The 18,414-nt window shown below is 46.9% G+C and overlaps 1 protein-coding gene across 1 annotated transcript in view; it reads right to left on the bottom strand.

Moving 5' to 3' along the window:
- Positions 1 to 18,414, bottom strand: part of LOC111946030 (maestro heat-like repeat-containing protein family member 7) — a 31,617-nt gene that overhangs the window by 1,567 nt on the left and 11,636 nt on the right. The window contains exons 9-13 of the mRNA XM_086862772.1: positions 12,816 to 13,116; positions 11,380 to 11,506; positions 1,205 to 1,443; positions 719 to 1,041; positions 290 to 480 (exon numbers count right to left, since the gene is read on the bottom strand). Of these exons, the coding sequence (XP_086718898.1) occupies positions 13,108 to 13,116 (9 nt within the window). The 3' untranslated portion in view covers positions 290 to 480; positions 719 to 1,041; positions 1,205 to 1,443; positions 11,380 to 11,506; positions 12,816 to 13,107. The remainder of the gene's footprint in view (positions 1 to 289; positions 481 to 718; positions 1,042 to 1,204; positions 1,444 to 11,379; positions 11,507 to 12,815; positions 13,117 to 18,414) is intronic.

Here is an 18,414-nt window from a genome sequence, read left to right as displayed (position 1 = left end):
TGGTGTCCTTTGCAGTGCATAATTACTACTTGTTCAGGTTTTTGTATTGCTTTTATCAATTGCAGGACTGCATCTTGATGTTTCATGTGCGTGCCTTGAGAAGACAGCAGTCTTCTTTCTTTCCACAGCACTCTGTGGACATGCACTACTCCAAAGCATACTCTGAGCCAGTCCAGATGTTTACCCTTTTCCCTTTACTCAATTCTAGTGCTCTGCTTAAGGCAACCAGTTCTGCCCTCTGGGCAGATGGATTTGCTGATAATGCTTTTGTCTCCACTATTGTACTGACTGTTGTTACCGCATATCCAGCGTATCTGGTCCCGTTCTCCACCAAGCTGCTTCCATCTGTGAATAGCTCTCACTCTGGGTGCTCTAGTGGGATGTCTTTCAGGTCTTCTCTTGCCAAATAGGTGTCCTCTATTACTTCTACACAGTCATGCTCTAATGGGCCTTCTTCAGTTGTGGTACCCAGGAACAGAGCTGGATTCAAGAGGTCAGTTGTCTTTAGTGTGACATCATCCTGCTCAGTCAGGATTACCTGGAATTTCATCATCCTGCTTGGAGATAGCCAATGGCCCCTCTTTTGTTCTAAAACAGTGCTCACCATATGTGGCACAGAGACATCTATGTGTCTACCCATCGTGAGTTTCCTGGCTTCTTGTGTCAGCATCGCGCTGGCTGCAACTGCCCGCAGGCATGAAGGCCATCCAGCACTCACCTTGTCAAGCTGTTTGGAAAAGCAGCCTACCAGCCTTTCCCAGCTTCCCAAACCTTGGCTCAGCACTCCCAGTGCTAGGTGTAGTCTTTCATGCACAAACAGCTGGAAATCTTTGGACAAATCTGGCAATCTGAACGCCGGAGCTGTTGTCAATGCCTCCTTCAGTTTGAGGAAGGCCTCCTTCTGTGGTCTGCCCCAGGTAAACGGCTGCATCTTCTGGGCCTCATCCAGGGGTTTTGCAATTAGTCCATAGTCCATGATCCACAGGCAGCACCACCCTGTCATCCCAAGGAAGACTCGCAGCTCCTGCAGGTTCTGGGGTTCTGGAATAGCACAAATAGCTTGAATACAATTAGTACCCAGCTTACACTGCCCTTGTGAGATTTCACATCCCAGGGAAATCACAGTCTGCCAGGCAATTTGTGCCTTTTCTTTAGACTCCTTATATCCTCCCATTCCCAGCTGATTTCAAATTTCAATTGTTACCTTTATGCAGGTTGTTTTCTCTTCTGTAGCTATCAGTACATCATCAACATACTGTAACAGCAGGTATTGTTTTTTCAGTACTTGCACATTCTCAGTCCAAATCTCCAGCTCCTTCCCCAGCTGGCTTCCAAATAGGGTTGGACTGTTCTTGTATCCTTGTGGGAGTCATGTTCAGGTGAGCTGAGTTTTCCTTCCATTTTCTGGACTTTCCCATTCAAAGACAAACAGTTTCCTACTTTCTTTGTCAAGGGGTATGCAGAAAAAGGCATCTTTTAAATCAAGTACAGTAAACCATTTATATTTCATTTTTATAGATGCTAACAGTGTGCAAGGATTAGCTACCACTGGGTAAATATCTTTAGTTATTCCATTTATTGCTCTCAAATCCTGCACTAGTCTTTATTGGTCAACACAGAAATTTGGGCTCCAGTGTTAACTACAAAAGTAAAAAGTGGATGTATAGGACCCGCTATAATTGAGAAACCACTCAGACTATTCAGCCTAGTCTTCACAGAAGTATGGAGAACACGGTTTATTTCTATCTTTAGCACACTTTTATAGGGTTTTACAGGGTCCCCGGGCTAAGCAAGTTACTCTTGGTTAATCCACACAGGTTTACATTTTTTCTCTTATACACAAGGATATTGTTTTGTTTCATTCTCTCTGCTTCAGGAAAATTTCAAGGACATGAGCCTTTAATATCACGACTTATACCAAAGGCTGGTTTGTGCAGACAGGCCTTTACTAAAATATCATGCCCACCTTCTGTTCAAATATTCTCTACACACTATTGTAGTAATCAGTATGTCTCCAGTTTTGTTATTCCTAGTGAGCATTTGAAATAAAAGCAACCTCTGCCTCTCTGCTCACCCATGAGAGGCAGAGTTCCCAGGTTCCCTGATTCTGAGGCTCTTTGGGCTCCACTCCCAGAAGCTGAGAAGGAGACGGCTTTGGCTCACAGCCCAGAGCCTGTGGAGCTGTGCTGGGTTATCCAATGGGGCATTCCATACAATGAACTTGGGACAGTGCCAATAAGAAACAACTTCACTCAACTTTGAAGTGAGAAGCCATCTATTACCTTTCTGGGGACCCCCTTCTTTATCTCCAGTGACCACCAATACTGGCAGTGAGAGATTTCTTTTCTCTTGTCTGGGTTTTCCTTAAGAGAACCAATGCATCTAACACCTTTGCTTTCTCTGATTTTTCTTCTGCCATTTTTACAGGTCCATCATTTCTACTGGAATGAATTAGCTCTTTTGGAGGGTAAATTTGATTCAGGAGAGGGGTTTCCCCCTCTTCTTTCCTCACTTCTTTGCTTAAAGCCAGTTTTTGGAGCTGCTGTAAAACAAGCTCCCAAAACTGAGCAGAGTATAGTTTGATTTTTGCCCAGTTTAAATTTTCTTTCATCTTGTAAAGAACATATTCTATCAATCACATTTTCCAAATTAAACCAGTAACTAAGCGCCCACTTTTCCCCTCTTGGAGAAGGTCTGGCATTGTGTTTTGCTAACAGAGCATAAAATACAGCTTTAACTTCTGCACTGCCCTTTTCAGTCATTTTTACAAAGGGAAAACCACTACAGGGAGGTATAAACTTCAATTATAAACACACACACACACACACACACACACACTCACTGTCTTTTGCTTCCCTGTACGGGTAAAAAGACCAAATCTTCTTGGGAGGCACTCTTTCAGTTTAAAATGCTGATTGTCTCTTTGCTACACCAAGCACTCAAAATTCACACACACAGCAACAACAAAAACATTCCCGCCCTTTTGCACTAAGAGATCTTTTGTGAAATCCTGCACACAGAGGCCTCAAGTGAGTGTGGGGTGCTTTTCACCTCGGCGTGTGCAGTTTGTGGGAAATTCGAGTCGCCCCCCTTGCTTTCTAGACACCGCTCACTCTCTTGGGAGTGTCGGGCTGGGTGCGGCTGGAGCAAAACATCTTTCCCCTAATAAAGACTGCACAACAAACCTGCAGCCCCTTCTGTCTGTCAGAAATCCTGTCTGTGACTCCAGTTTAAATGTCACGATTCGCTAACGCCAGTGGGAGTCGCGAGAAGTTTGTTTGATCTCAGAGGGCAAAAAGGACACAAAGGGATTTCAGTTGAAATCACAACAGCAATAATGTACCTTTATTTTAGAGACAACAAGGGCTATGTGATAGAGGAGAGGAAGAGAGAGAGAGATAGAGAGATATAAAGGAAACAAAGTAAACAGAGGAGAGGAGGTTATAGCTACCAACAGACGAGACGGGGTCACTGGGGTCATTTTCCATGGGGGATCTTAAAAACGAGTTTCACTTAATAAATTATAAAAAGAATTTAATATAAACAAAAGACAATTAGGAGACAAAAGAAATAAAGCAAAGGGTTAAAACGGTCGGGTGCCCTGGTGGGTTACCAGGAACACACCTGGTATCTCAGGAGTGTCCTTTTTATCCCATCTTTGCTGTGAGAGGTTAATGCATATTCAAGCATGTCCCCTCCTTGGTTCCACCTTCTTGGATCATGTTATTTTCTGCTGGTCAGCATTATTTTGGAGTTTGGTTTCTTTTTTGCTGCAGATGGTCACTTGTTGATAACAGCCTGGGCCCCTCATCCTTCCCCTGAGGGCAGCTGGTCTTCATATCTTCCGCTGATAACAGTTTGGGCTCTATTGTTCTCCTGATAACAACTTGGGCCCCACTGTCCTTGCCCTCTGGAGTTTCCTTGCCTTGTACCTAGGAAATTCTTTTAAACTTAAGACTTGTTAGCATAGCTAAAAAGTATTTAATATATAATATTCATCTGCGAAAGCCAATATCACAATACAAATTTATAACAAACCCCTCCTCTTCTTTTTTTATAAATCATTTGGCTTGAGCAATAATTCTTGTATTCGTTCATTTTTTTTTTTTTTTTTTTTTGTGCCATTCCAGATATAGCCAATTTTGAGTCTGTAGGCATTACTACTATTTGCATGCCTTGCACTACTTTGGTGATTAGCCAAATTAAACAGGGGATTAAACAAGGAAGAAATATTAAACCAGCTGTAGCACTGCTACAAGGAGAAGAAACTTAGCTTCTTCTACTACTCTATCCCCAATGTATTATCCCACCAGCTAGTGGTCATTACTGATTTTCATTTTTGGACTGGCACATGGGCTATTTTTCTGATTTCTTTGGCGATATCTAGAACGGCATTTTTATTGTCATTGAAAACAACAATTTTATGTATTAATTTTCTCACAGAACACCCCTTCTTTTATGCAATAAATAGTCTAAAGCCAGCTTATTTTGATATATTGCCACTGGCTTTCATCACTGACTGGCTATTAATTCTATAGCTCCAGCTGTTTCACTGGTTATGATTTCTACAACAACTTGGAGTTTCATAATGCAAAAATTGGGGTTCGATATCTCCAACTTCCATCTTGTGCCCAAGAATGTTTCTAATATGTGTTCAGGGGCTATTTCTCATCTCCCCATTTTTGAGGTACTCAAACTATTCCCTTTTATTTCTTTTTAGGACCTCAAAAACCAACACCCCCAACTAATTTCTGTCTTGTCCTGACAAAAAGAAAAAATCCTAGCTGAATCATTCTCAGAGTACAATTCCCCTTCCATTGCGAAGGGAGCTTTGGGTATGCCCTTTTCTCACATATCCCAAAATAAGACATCTGGTGCTTTCTAATAGTCATTTTTTTGTTGATTTATATTTCCTCAAAATTTGGCTATTTCCAGAGTAAGTATTTTTCCCTGTACTATTACACTGGAAGAATCTGGTTCTATTACTATGTACACAATTTTTTCTTTTACTTTCCTTGGGGTCTAATACCGAGTTGGTTTCTCTGGAACTTACTATGTACAAGTTTTATTACCAGCTTTATACTTTTTACCAGGAGTATTTCTCACTTCATGAAGAAGTTTTCTCCATTTAATTGCTGTTTGAGCTTTGCTTACATGTCCTGATGTGAGGTTAATACAGGTCTAGGTTACTGTGTTGGCTTTATCTTTTCACTTACCATTTGCTCTCTTACCAAATCTTGGTTATTTCTCCTGGCAACAACTGTGAAGAAAATCCATCTTTTTCTCCTTTTTGGGCAGTTGTTTTCTAATCTGTTACTACTTGTTCCTAGATTTTCTGTAGTCTAATATTTTCCCTTTATGCATACAGGTACTTAATTTGGATGGGTTATAGCAGTGATTATTGATACTGGTGTGGGTAATAAGAAAGAAACCCCGGTGTCATTCCATGTGAAGCTTTTGATAGCATTTGTAACATGGCTTTGCTGGTGTCCCAGAAGGGAGAAGGATAAGTGACAGAAGAAGGAATAATAGGGGTCCAGTATGGCTTACACCCCCACCAATCCTGCCTATGAGGTTGCAGCTCACAGCAGGTGTTTTATATTCTTCTCGGTGGCGAGTTGTAGTGGTCAGTCTGGTCTTGCCCCCTATTTCCTTGTCACTTCCTTTTTTGTAATTTCCAAGCAAATTTCTTTTGACACCTTTTAACAGCAGTTTCCCACCGTTCCTCAGGTACTTCCCACTCAACACGCACTAGTAATTTCCCATCTGTAAAAAAAGTTATCATTTAAGTTATTCTTAATAGATTTGACACCTAACACTTCCTGCAATGAGAGGCTTAACTTTGTGGACCACAATACCTATTATTCTCTAATTTAAACACTTATATTTAATCCAGATAGCATGTCCCGTATTGGGATGATTTAGACAAGGTATATGATGTGGCACTGATGGAAGTTGTGGTTCTCCCCCCTCCTTTATACAAATCACAGGCAAAAGTAAAAATATACGAGGATTTCCCAACCAAAACAGCCCCAGTCCTCCTGTTGGGAGTGGGAGTTTTCCTCCTCAAGGTGGATATCGAAAGTGTCCCAGAACTTGTCCAGGCAGGACTTGAAACTACTGATACAGGCTTGGTCTTACTTCCCAGTTAGGCGTGATTCTTAGCTCATTCCTTGGATCATTTGGATTGTCTCAGTTCATTACCACCGGTCTCTGCTCCAGAGTACATTTGGTGCCACTGGGTTTGGGTGTTACAGTCCAGTCCTCAGCTCTTTTGATCTTATTGGTGTGGATCCAACTTCACTCTTTGGTCCAGATTGCAGCTTCTCTGCCTTAATTATCAGTAGTACCTGAAAACAATTTCTTAATAACACAGGGAGAATGAAAACATCACATTAAAATTTTCCATCAGCGAAATTTAACAGTTAACATAGGAGCCAATCTCTTTCTGTGCGTTCAGATTAGTTAAACAAGAAAGGCTAGGTTAGTTTTGACTTCAAATAAATTACATTCATTACCTTTTTTACCTTTTGGTTACTATTTATTTGTTTAGCTTCACAAACTTCTTTTATCGGTTTCTTAGAACAAACCCCTTCCTTTTAACAACAAGAGTAAAAGAAAGAAAGAGAAGAAGAAAATAAGAGAGAAAAAAAAAATCCTATTTCAAGAAATTTAAACTCCTTGATGAGGTTTTCAGAACCTAATGAGCAAGATTACTTTTGCTTTGGTCTCATCATCCACCGGTCTGTTTCTTGGCTTTTGTTCCATTCCTTTCCCATTGACAGCAGTTTTTCAGGCTATCTCTCTCCCCCACTGCTGCCGCAGCTGTGGGCTGAGCAGGCTGTTTCAGCCGCTCGCTCTGCAGGGACACATAGGCTGTCACTTGCGTGCTGACCCTGGGGCAAAGCTCGTGTCCCCTCTTTCCCTGCTGTGCCGTCCCTTCACACACAGGACTGGCATGTTCAAACACACTCAGCTCCCGCCACTGCCGAGGGGCAGAGCCCGGAGTCCACAGTGCTCTGGTCTAGGGCTCCTATGCTGGGCCAGCTCGCTCCTCAGCAGCAAACCTCACCCAGCGCCGCTGCCGGGCCGGCGAGCACTGCCGGCACCCCGCACCCCTGGAGACCCCGGCACAGACACGGCGGGTCCCGCTCCAGCAGCGCCACTCACGAACCGCACTCTGCACCCTTCACATCGGGTGGGAGAGGACCGGGAGCCGCCACACCGAGCCCCGCTGTTCGCCACTCACAGGGACCGGGTCCTGCTACAGCCGCTTTACATAAAAGCAATAAAACAACACCTAAACCTAGCAACTCCTAACCCAGCGCTCCAGATGCTCCTAACATCTCCTATTTCAGGCACAATTCTCATCTCTAATCGCGCTTGAAAGTTTTTCTCCCCACAAGCCAGTGCTCACTCTTCGGAGCCAACAAGACACTTCTCGCTCTCTTTCTAAAAATCTTTACAACTTTAATGAAAAGAGACGCAAACCTCTCTCTTTCTCTTTGCCACTTTTATCTCGCCACTCTTTACACCACATCCCTCCAGAATCTCCACTACACAAATTACTTTGCTTCAGAATCAACAACAAATTTTAACACCTCCTTTTGGGGACGCTCCCCAAAGCCATCAAAGGCACTAGACACAGAGACCAGTCAGCTAGCTAGCTACTTTTACCAACTAAAACAAACTTGCAATTTCTATTTCTTCTGCCTTGAACAGATCTTCAGTCAAGCTAGAAATGAAGACACAGACTTCATTCTTCTCTAAGTTTTCTTCTACAGGTACAAAGGAGTCTATCCTCACACAGCTGCTTAATGTGAATAATCTCTAGTGTAACTTTTCTCATGACAAGATAGGTCAGGTCTTTTATTCTTACAGGCATTTAGATACATTGACAAGTTTCTGACAATACCTTTATGTTTCAACAGTACTTGCAGCTTATATACTATGAACAATCTATAGCAAGAACCAGTCTTACAATTGTTTTCGAACTCTTCTTTCACAAAATAAGACTCATCTCTAAATTAACACATGTACTTATTAAAATAGACCAAGTTTAGAGTCTCCACAATCCTCTTCTTAATTCGAAACACCAACAATCTTAATTTTAATCTTTTAACTGGGTCCACTTCTGCTTTTGTAATAAGCACAGCTGCAAAACAACACAAGCACTCCTAGAGACATGTGCACTCTCTTGGCAAATTCAAAAGAACAAGAAATCATGGCAGTTCTGAGCCTGATCTTCAGCTAAACACACTATCACAATAACTCCTTAGCAATCACCAGAGAGATGATCAGCATTTCATATCGTGAAAAGAGACAAAATAATTTTCAGCAGCAGTAAAAAATTTACAACAATCCACAGGATTTTGCTTTTAGGCTGACACCAGGTTCTGTTGTTAAGAACCATGGGCTGTGCCCATCAGCACGGAACACAAACATTAGGGTTAACAGCTCTAACACTTATTGACAACCTGATAAGTTTTCACCTCAAGAAGTGACTACTATGCAAATTACTGCAACTTGCCTTTAAAATTATAATCAACCACAAAATTCTACGATATTCACTAAAGTAAAGAAATTGGAAGGCATACTAAGAAATGGGTTTGTTTCTCTACAAAATAAATATTGCAATCACTCAAGAAAAAAAACAAACAGAGCTCACTTCTTTTCCATTTTCTCCCAGGATGCATACTCTTCCTGAAATCTCAAATTTTAAGCACCGACACAACTTATTGCTGCAGAAGCCCACAGCACCATCATACACGGAATTCTCTCAGAACCCGATAAAAACAAAGGCTTGCAACTTGCAGCTCCCTTGGTTTGGAGCTGATACCATACGCCAGTACTGCTCCATATCTCGCTCACACATCTGGCTAAGAAAAAGCTCTCTGAGACAGTTTGACACCAGTCCTTACTCCTGAAATCACAGAACTTAATGTGCGGGGTCTCATAAGACCCTGGCATAGAAAACCTGGGTCCCAGAGGGACTCACCCAGCTCTCTCTCACCACTGGGCCTGTTCCCGGCCTGTTTCACAGCTTCAGGAGGTTCCAGGAGTCACTGAGAGCTCCTCCGATCCCCCTGTGCCTGGAGCAGGGAACCTGAACCGGCATCTGTGGTTCAATCCAGCCTGCCTGCAGCCGCCTAAACACAGCTCTGCGGCTTGAGACCTCCAAATAAGTTTAAACAATCCAGGGGCACCAAGACATAGAAGACCCCTGCCCTCACTTTACTCAAAAGGGATGGGCTGAACTCATCCCCTCAGGGCACCCTCCGTGCCCTGATCTTATCAGGGTTCGGCCCGACTCACCGCCGGCCGGAGCTCCAGGAGTTCCCTGACTGAGGCTGACCTGCCCCTCCATCTCAATAGCTTGGCAGGGAGTAGCCCTGGGAGCACCATCTCCCAGGAAAACCTTTCACCGCCCGCTACAGTGGGGCAAAAAAACTTCTAAAAAAAAAAGCCAAAAAACCAAAAAAAACCAAACAACTTCAAACGCTGAATCACATACCAGCTCACCAAAGCGACCCCTCCCCCGCAAGCAGCTCTTGTTGCCCAGGGGGGAGGAAAGGCACGGAGGGACCATCACCACTAAAGATAACTTTGGCTTTGCTCTGAGACCAGAGCTGCTATCCCGCTGAGAACAGATTTGATACAATACCCCCGCGACTCCTGGGCTACAAGCCCCAGTTCTGGTTTGCCACCCCGGGGCTCCAGGACAGGAGCTCGCAGGGAGGAAGCGAATCCCTCCATGTGTCCCCACCGTGATCCAGTCCCTGTGGAAGCATTGACCCGTGTTCACTCCTACTCCAGCACAGCATCGAAAACCTTTCCTCTTTAACAACACAATTCCAAAAAAAAACCCAAAAAACCCACAAACTTCAATGCAACAATCACACCTATTTACGCATTCTCACATCTGTTCATTCAACTCCAGCCAGTCACAGCAAGACAATAAGGTGCTTTTTACTTCCCTTGTTAATATCCGCCCATGGGCGCTGTAATATGTCAAATATCCCAAGTTTCTTGGATTATTCCTCAATTTGGCAGTTTTAAATCCAAATTTCTTGGATTTAATCCTCAACATGACAAAGTTTTAGAGAATCCACATTTTACTCTGTTTTCCCAGTGGATTGTGCCAGGAAAACCTTGGGCTCCCTTTCCCGAGGGGCCAACCCCTCCCCTGAGACCCAGTCCCAGTAACCCCGGGGGTATCTTGCAACCCCCGCTTCCCGCTCCCCCAAAGATTACTTACAATCCATCTTCTTCTTTGGGTCTTCGTGCACAAGAATTATGGAACAAAAATACCGCGGTTTTATGGAGCCTTTTTTCCCCTTTCCTTTGCTTTATTTCTCCCCTTCTTGTCCTCGGGTTTTTGACCTGCAGCCGCTTGGTCCACGCTGGGAGAAACAGAATGGGATCTGCTGAACTCAGCAGGGGCGCGCCTGTTTCCCCGTTCTGGATCTCCGGTGGTCCTAGAGGTGAGGTGCTTCTCCCGGACGAGCCCCCAAAAATTCTTAAAAACGAGTTTCACTTAATAAATTATAAAAAGAATTTAATATAAACAAAAGACAATTAGGAGACAAAAGAAATAAAGCAAAGGGTTAAAACGGCCGGGTGCCCTGGTGGGTTACCAGGAACACACCTGGTATCTCAGGAGTGTCCTTTTTATCCCATCTTTGCTGTGAGAGGTTAATGCATATTCAAGCATGTCCCCTCCCTGGTTCCACCTTCTTGGATCATGTTATTTTCTGCTGGCCAGCATTATTTTGGAGTTTGGTTTCTTTTTTGCTGCAGATGGTCACTTGTTGATAACAGCCTGGGCCCCTCATCCTTCCCCTGAGGGCAGCTGGTCTTCATATCTTCCGCTGATAACAGTTTGGGCTCTATTGTTCTTCCCAAATGCTCTATTGTTATATAACAACTTGGGCCCCACTGTCCTTGCCCTCTGGAGTTTCCTTGCCTTGTACCTAGGAAATTCTTTTAAACTTAAGACTTGTTAGCATAGCTAAAAAGTATTTAATATATAATATTCATCTGCGAAAGCCAATATCACAATACAAATTTATAACAGGGGACCTCACCAAAATCAATTGAGCCTTATGTAATTCTTCCCCAAAGTGACCTTGTTTCCAATGTGCTAATAAGCACCCCAAAGGAGAAGTACCTGCTATGAGAGCATTGCTGCCCAAAACCCCTTTAAGCTTCTCCATGTCACAACTACAATACACCACAAATGCCAAACCTGCAACGCTTTCGCAGTCGTCTGACAGACGGCGCCCAGGCAATACCAACAGGAATTCTTTTAGCCCAACCAAGCGCAGCTTTTGCTGCGTCTTATTGGCAGGCACCCAAACCAAAGTGAAAGCACCTTACCTCTTCTCCTGGGGACGCTGTGAGCAGCACAGACGGTCGCGGCCGATGAGCTCCCCGAGAATCCCTCGGTGCTGGCTGGAGCAGGATCGGGTCGCGAGCTCGCTCAGCAGCACTCACAAGGTCCCATCTGGGTCACCAAAATGTTAGAGTTCAGGAACACACATCATCACAGAATGATTATATGAAGGTGCTTCATGGAAGAGCTCTGGGTACACAGACCCAAATCTGACCCATCTTGCTTTTGAGCTGAACATGTTTTATACTGTATCGTTATACAACTTACATATTAATTATTAAACTTACATTGTTCTATTTTATGCATTGTTTTTACCCAAGCATGGATTTCTCGTGTTCCCCCCTCAACCCCCCTAACATTGTTCCTCATGTTCTTTAAACAATAATTATATCTAATCACATCTAACAATTCTATCATTTATCATATATTGATTACACTGGTGCAGTTTCACATGATCTTTAGCAAGCACAAGGCCTAACATTTCCAGGACCAACTTTTCCCAGGCTTGCCAAGCCTAACTTTCTTTCTGAGTTCCCGAATTTCCTATGATTTTAAAACGGTTTATGATCACCTGCAGACACAGAGAGTCCTGCCTGAACAGTCACAGAGCTACATCTATTTTTAATTTTAACTTTTATAAATTTTTCCAGAGCCTCCTGGCTGTGTTCCAAGTTTTCTCCCTATTTTCTCCCTAGTGCACATTCTCTAGAAACTGTGCTTATACATCTTTTTGCTTTGATTAAAGTTACCTGCAATGACCAGTCAATCCAAACCATGGGAAAACTTGAACTTCGATCTCTACCCAGGCAAAATATTTACCTCCCACATCTGAAGCCATGAGCTGCCAAGTACTGTCCCCACTGTCATACCCTGTCCCCTGGAGGTGTGCTGATGCCATTTCAAAGGGGTTGCCAATGAAAACAAGTTTGAATATTTTTGTAGGTTCCACATTGGCATTAAAATCCTTGACTAGAAAAATCACAAGTCAAGATTTCTAGGATTCTTCCATACTGTCATGTTCACCCTGGATTTTAGAGTGTCTGAGCAGTCAGACAAGGTTTTAGTTTTAGACACTACAGACAAAGTATCTGCTGTTTGGCGATCCCATTCCATCAGCATATAGTCCTGATGATTCCTTTAGGCAGGAGCAGCAAAGGCAAGAATGAGCCAAACAAGCTGTTTCTGTGTCCTCATGTCCTGCACAGCAGTAACTGGGAATTCAAGAATGGATTCAGGAGACAGTGGGTGCACAGGGAGCCACCAAGACTTTGGGATGCTGAAGTGGACCAGCCTGGTGCCTGTGCCCGGGCTGCACCGGGCTGAGCTCCAACTGGACAATCTAACAATGGTTGAATGGACACACCATGGGCCACTGGAGACTCCTACTCCTACTCCTAGTTCTGTGAGCTACACTATTCACCTGTCATTCACCAGATGATTTTTTCATCTTTGCTTGAAATCCAGGAGAGGAAAAGCTCAACATGGAAAAGTGTTCTCCCAATTCTAGTGACAGCTGTGCCTGCACACCACCTGTGCCCATGGCAGGGTGGTTGGAGACTGCATGATGTTGATGATACTTTGCAACACCAAGTGCTCAGGGATTCTGGGATTGCCCAAGTGGAGAGAAAAACTGAGCCATATAAGTGCTTTTTTTCAGTGCATGCTGCTTCTTCCTTGTTCCAAGCAAGTCCAGGATTTTGTTTCATCGGTCTTCAAGGTGCCTGGACAGGAGAGAGGGAGGGCAGCTGCAGCACAGGGCTCCTGCCCCATCAGACTCTCTCTCTCTCTCTCTTCTCTCTTTCTCTCTTTCTCACGATGGTGACAATGCCACTGCCTTGGGACACCTGAGTGTGGAAGGCGAGCTCGCCCTCAAGCATGGCCATCCAAGTCAGTCACAGGCACAGGCTGCAGCTGAAGCTGGCAAGCGTTGCTGTGAGGCTGCAAGTGAAGAGAAAGCCATTGTGGCCAACTGTACTGAAGCCTTTTGCCAAAGCAAAGGCAATTGTGCCCACAGCCTCCCCCTGCTTGGCACCCGGCTGCTGCGGATGCCTCAGTGCGCAGGTGCCGACGTTGGGGCTGCTGCTGTTCCTGTGCACACTCTGCTGCTGTTTCTGTGGGCTCCAGAGCCGCTTGGGCAGCAGCCACTGGGCAGCCCTGCTGGAGGAGACATCGCCACCCTCCCCATGGTGGCAGCAGCTCTGTGGGCCCCGAGCTCTGTGTCAGGGGGGCCTCGGTCACAGCAGCGTGGCCTGGGCAGCTGCGAGGGCCTGGGCTGGCCGCCAGCCCTGCCTCTGTCCACTGCCCCTTCCTGGAGGCACCCAGTGGCCGTGGCCTGGCAGCACCCCCCTGCCCTCCATGTCCCCAGCCAGCCCAACCTGTGCACCTCGGGCTGTCCCCACCCTCCCACTGGGGTGGTGTCCCAGCCTCCTGGCCTTCTGCTGCAGGCCTGGGGGACATTTTAGGGAAGCACCGGAGCAGCCGGATGTCAGGGACCAGGCGGCTGTCTGGGGGCTCCTTATGGCCTCTGACACCCAATTCCTCAGGGCTTCCCACCACCCTGGCTCCTCCAGGGCCTTCTGTCCCCTTGGAACCTCCTGCCACCCACTCCCTCACACATCCCCCTCGTGCCTTCCCACTGCCTTGTCCCGTCTGGGCCTCCGCAGCCCCTCATCCCTTCACGGCCTCCCAGCACCCCGTGCCCTCAGGGGCTCCCCCAGCCTGGCCCAGCAGCAGCGCCGCAGCCCCACAGGAGCTCCAGCAGCTCCTCAGCCATCACGCCAGCAACACACGGGCAGCAGGACACAGATGGCGCTTCCTGCCTGCCACAGGGCTTGTGGCTTCAGCACAACCGCCAAAGGCCAAGGGGCTTCTGGCCATTTCCCCTGCACCACTGCACGCCCCGGCAGGTTGCTGAACACAAGAACCCTTTTCCCTCTCTTCCCCTATGCCCCGGACACCCTGGGCAGCAAAAGAAAGGTCTTGGGACTCTTGTGGTTTATAACATATCCTATATTATTTACATACTAGATGGAAACAAAACGAAGAAAAGAACAATCTCTATGAAACAAAAAATAACAGATGGCCCATGTGGCCCCAGAAGACAGAGCCTCTCAGCCCTAACATATCCTATATTATTTACATACTAAAAGAAAAAAACAGAAGAAAACAATTCTTATGAAATTAAAAATCCTGGCTTGCCCAGGTGGCCCCAGAAAACAGAACGTCCCAAATCAGCCTTGAGCACATCTCCAGCAGCGCAGCCAGCCCAGACCCGACAGATGAGGCCGTGTCCTCCATGCCCTGAGGATCTGGTCATGCATCCTCTGGAGAATGGAGTATCGGCCACTCTGGATGGCCCGGAGGACATACAGCGTTTCAAGTGCCAGGTCTGACACGGCACAGCTTCTGTCCTCCATCAGGCATTCGAGAGCTGGAAGAGAGACGAACAGAGGCACAGTCAGATCCCAGAACTGCGGGGGCGCAGCGAGAGCCCCCTGCCAGGGCCATGCCAGCCGGCTCTTGCCTTGGCCAAGAGGGAGCAGGGACCAAGGGGATCAGTCCGAAGCTGCTGGCCACAAATGCCCCACGTGGCCCTGAAATCTCACTGTGCTCTACCCCCGCCGCCCCTCATCGGTGTTAAGAATAATACGTTACAGTTGCTGTTTGTAAACTCCTTACTTACCTTGTACCCCTGTCCCAGGTTTACTTACCCTTGTACCCCTGTCGCAAATTGCTGTACCCCATATTTTTGTTCCTTGTTCAGCCAGGCCCTGCCCCCTCTCCCAAGTTGCTGTACCCTGTGTTTCTTGTTCTGTGTTCAGCCAGGCACTGCCCCCACTGCTCCTAGACTCCCACATGGCAACATTGTATCCCTTTCCCAAGTTGCTGTACCGTCCTGAGGAGGAAGATGACATACTGACTTTTATGCAAACGAGAGAGACCAGAGACTTATGGGATGCACCCAGACTGAAAAAACCCCGAAACAACGAGCCACGCAAAAGGAAAGGAATAAAACCAGAACCATCTAACAAGGAAGACCCAGAGGAGTCCCCTGACTTCTTTCCAGAGGCCGACATAACCTCGAGGAGACTCGACTGGGATGACAGCCTAGACTACGAGCCCTAAAGAATGAGTCTTCCCGGGGACTCCCGTGAGGAAGGAAGGCCCAGCTCTGCCCTAGTGACAGAGCTGTATGGATCCTCCTCTTCTGTGGTGTCCAGTGGGAGCAGTGGTGGTGTGCGCAACCGCTTGGGCCCCCACCCCAGAGCTGTCCTGCTTAATAAAGGCCTTTTTAAAAGGAGCTGGTCTCCTGGCCCGTTTATCACAGCTTGGGGGCTCGTCCGGGATAGCCACGCCCCGAAGAGGACCAGGGACGGCTGCCCACCCTATTGGGCCTCCACGGGACAGCTGGGATCGACATCGTAGAAGAGTGCCGGATTGGGTAAGCCACCGGTGGCGGGAGTAGGAGGCGAGTGAGTGGATGTGTGAGTGAGACGGGGGCTGGCAGCTCAGACCCCTGGGGCGAGTGCGGACTGCCCAGTACCGCGGTTCCGGACTCCCGCGAGGGGGCCGGCCGGGAACAGCAGGAAGCGAAAGAAGCTCACTTGGGCCCAGAGAAACGAGTGAGGCGTCTCCTGGGGATAAAAGCCCCCCCTCTGAGTGCGCAGAGGGTACCTAAGAGAGTGAGTGGCGCACATAGGGGTAGGCCCCTCTACTGAAAAGGGCTAAACAGCCTAGGCTGCTCCAGGCGTGTGGAAGGCCTAGGTGAGTGAGAGTCACACACAGGCAATCTAGGTAACTCCCGGGGTGGTGTGTGGGGGTGCCTAGGTTAGGTGTGAGTGAACACACCGCCCCTGCTTGGGTACTCAAGACGACCTGACCGGGGAATTGGAATTGGGGGTCCCCAGACCCTACCAGCACCAGGCTGTCAGCGAAGGGCCCTTGCTTCCCAGGGTCTGTGACACAGGACGTGCTGAAAGGCTCTAGTTGTCGCGGCTCAGTCTCGGCTCAGGGGGTTCCTGAGAAGGGAGGTTGTCAACCTGCTGCCGGAGAGCACAGGGGCAGGTAGTCTGCGCGGGCGGGCGAGGCAGCTAGAGTAATACACTCACGCATCCCTTAGCCGAAGCCATTCCCTGGTGGGCGGAGCGGCTAGGAGGCAAGGGGGAATTCTCCCACCACTTACTTACAGTCAGCCCTCACGCAGAAGCTATTCTCACTGGGGAAGGGGGATAGTCAGGGAGCGGAGGGGCAGGGGGTTCCGGGGTGAGCCCTGCTGACCAAATCTTGTGGACGGCACTGAGACAGGGACGGGGGAAGGTCCCAGGAGCGTCTAGTGCTAGGGTCTCCTCGACGTCGACCCAGGAGTGCTCACAGTCTTCGCTGGAAAGGGGGTCAGGGAGGCGAGGCGCGAGGGGAACGTGATTGGGGTGTAGGGAGGGGAAGCGGAACCTGCAAGCCCCGCTGGGACGTAACCCCCGGGGCAAGCGGAGACTGCAAGCCCCAGAAAATTCGAAGTGTGAGTGGAAGGCCGGCCGAGTGTAAGAAAGGGTGTGGATTCCTGTGTGAGAAGATTGAGTGTATTCCCTAGTGTGAAAGGAGAGAGTGAGTTCCTAGAGTGTGAGTTTTTGTTGAGGTTTGAAAGGTCAGTTGTCCGTCATTAGAAATTTTTAGTTTGAGTAGGAGCACCTTTATAAAGTTTAATTTAAGTAAGGGCCAGTTTTAAGGTTGTGTTGCCTGTCAGTTCCAGTTTGTTCGGGTAGAGGCACCGTAAGTTTTTTTTGGTTTTTTTTGTTTTTTTTTCAAGTGAAGGCCTGGAGATAGGAGGAGCAATGGGACAATGTTTAAGTAAGAGAGTAGGTCCCAAGGGGAATGAAGAGGCCACCAGAACCATTCCCCCTGATAGCCCACTAGGGCAAATGTTAAATTGCTGGGATGTACAAGAGGCCACCAAGGGCCTAGACCAGATCAAGATGATCCATTACTGTATAGAGGTCTGGCCCAAACTAGAGATGCAAGGACAGTGGCCTTGGTATGGTACTAAAGATCCTTGGATGTGCTCCCAACTGTACCAGCATCTGAAAACCAGAAGAGGAACTGAGCCCAGAGAGAGTATCAGGCATTCTAGCCATACCTGCACCAAAAACAAAGAGGGACATAAGAAAACTCTTAAGCCTTTTTAGATACTGCAAACTATGGATGGAACAATATACCCAGAGCATCAAGTTTCTTTATGAAAAGCTAGTTGATTGTGAACCCATAAGGTAGACAGCTGAAGATGAAGCGCAATTAAATCAGCTGAAGGTTAAGCTGTCCTCAGCACCAGTTTTAAGCCTGCCTGACTTAAAAAAAAAAAGAATTTGATTTGTTTGTCAACTCTGAAGAAGGGACTGCATATGAGATTCTGACCCAGGAATGGGGAGGATGTCGTAAGCCCATAGCCTGTCTATACAAACTGCTGGACCCAGTAGCTTGTGGGTGGCCCACCTGCGTGCAATCAATAGCTGCTGCTGCCATTTTAATAGAAGAGGCCTAAAAGCTAACCCTACAGGGTAAGATCAGAGTCCACACGCCACATGATTTAAAAACAATCTTGAGCCGAAAGGCTCAGCAGTGGCTGACAGATGCCAGGATATTAAAATATGAAGTCATCCTGATGGATACTAGCAATTTGGAGCTAGTAACCTCCAAAGGCCTGAACGCGGCACAATTTTTGTCGGGAGAGCCTCTGCCTGAATTAGAACATGACTGCTTAGAATTGGTAAATCTCCAAACCAAAGTGAGGGAGGATCTGGGAGATGTACCCCTGCCCTATGGGAAGGTACTATTTACTGATGGTTCCTCCAGGGTGGTGGAGGGGAAAAGATACTCAGGGTATGCAGTGGTCATAGAGGTAGGGGAAAGAAAACTAGAGGTCCTAGAAAAAGGGAGGCTACCCCCCAGTTGGTCAGCTCAGTTCTGTGAGGTTCATGCTCTAAAGAGGGGTCTGGACTTGCTAGAGAAAGAAAAAGGAACCATCTATA

Source organism: Cyanistes caeruleus, chromosome 25 (genome assembly GCF_971803275.1).
Source record: "Cyanistes caeruleus chromosome 25, bCyaCae1.hap1.1, whole genome shotgun sequence".
Classification (NCBI taxonomy): Eukaryota; Metazoa; Chordata; class Aves; order Passeriformes; family Paridae; genus Cyanistes; species Cyanistes caeruleus.
The sequence above is the reverse complement of the archived record's forward strand: the minus strand, read 5'-3'. Positions and strand labels throughout refer to the sequence as shown.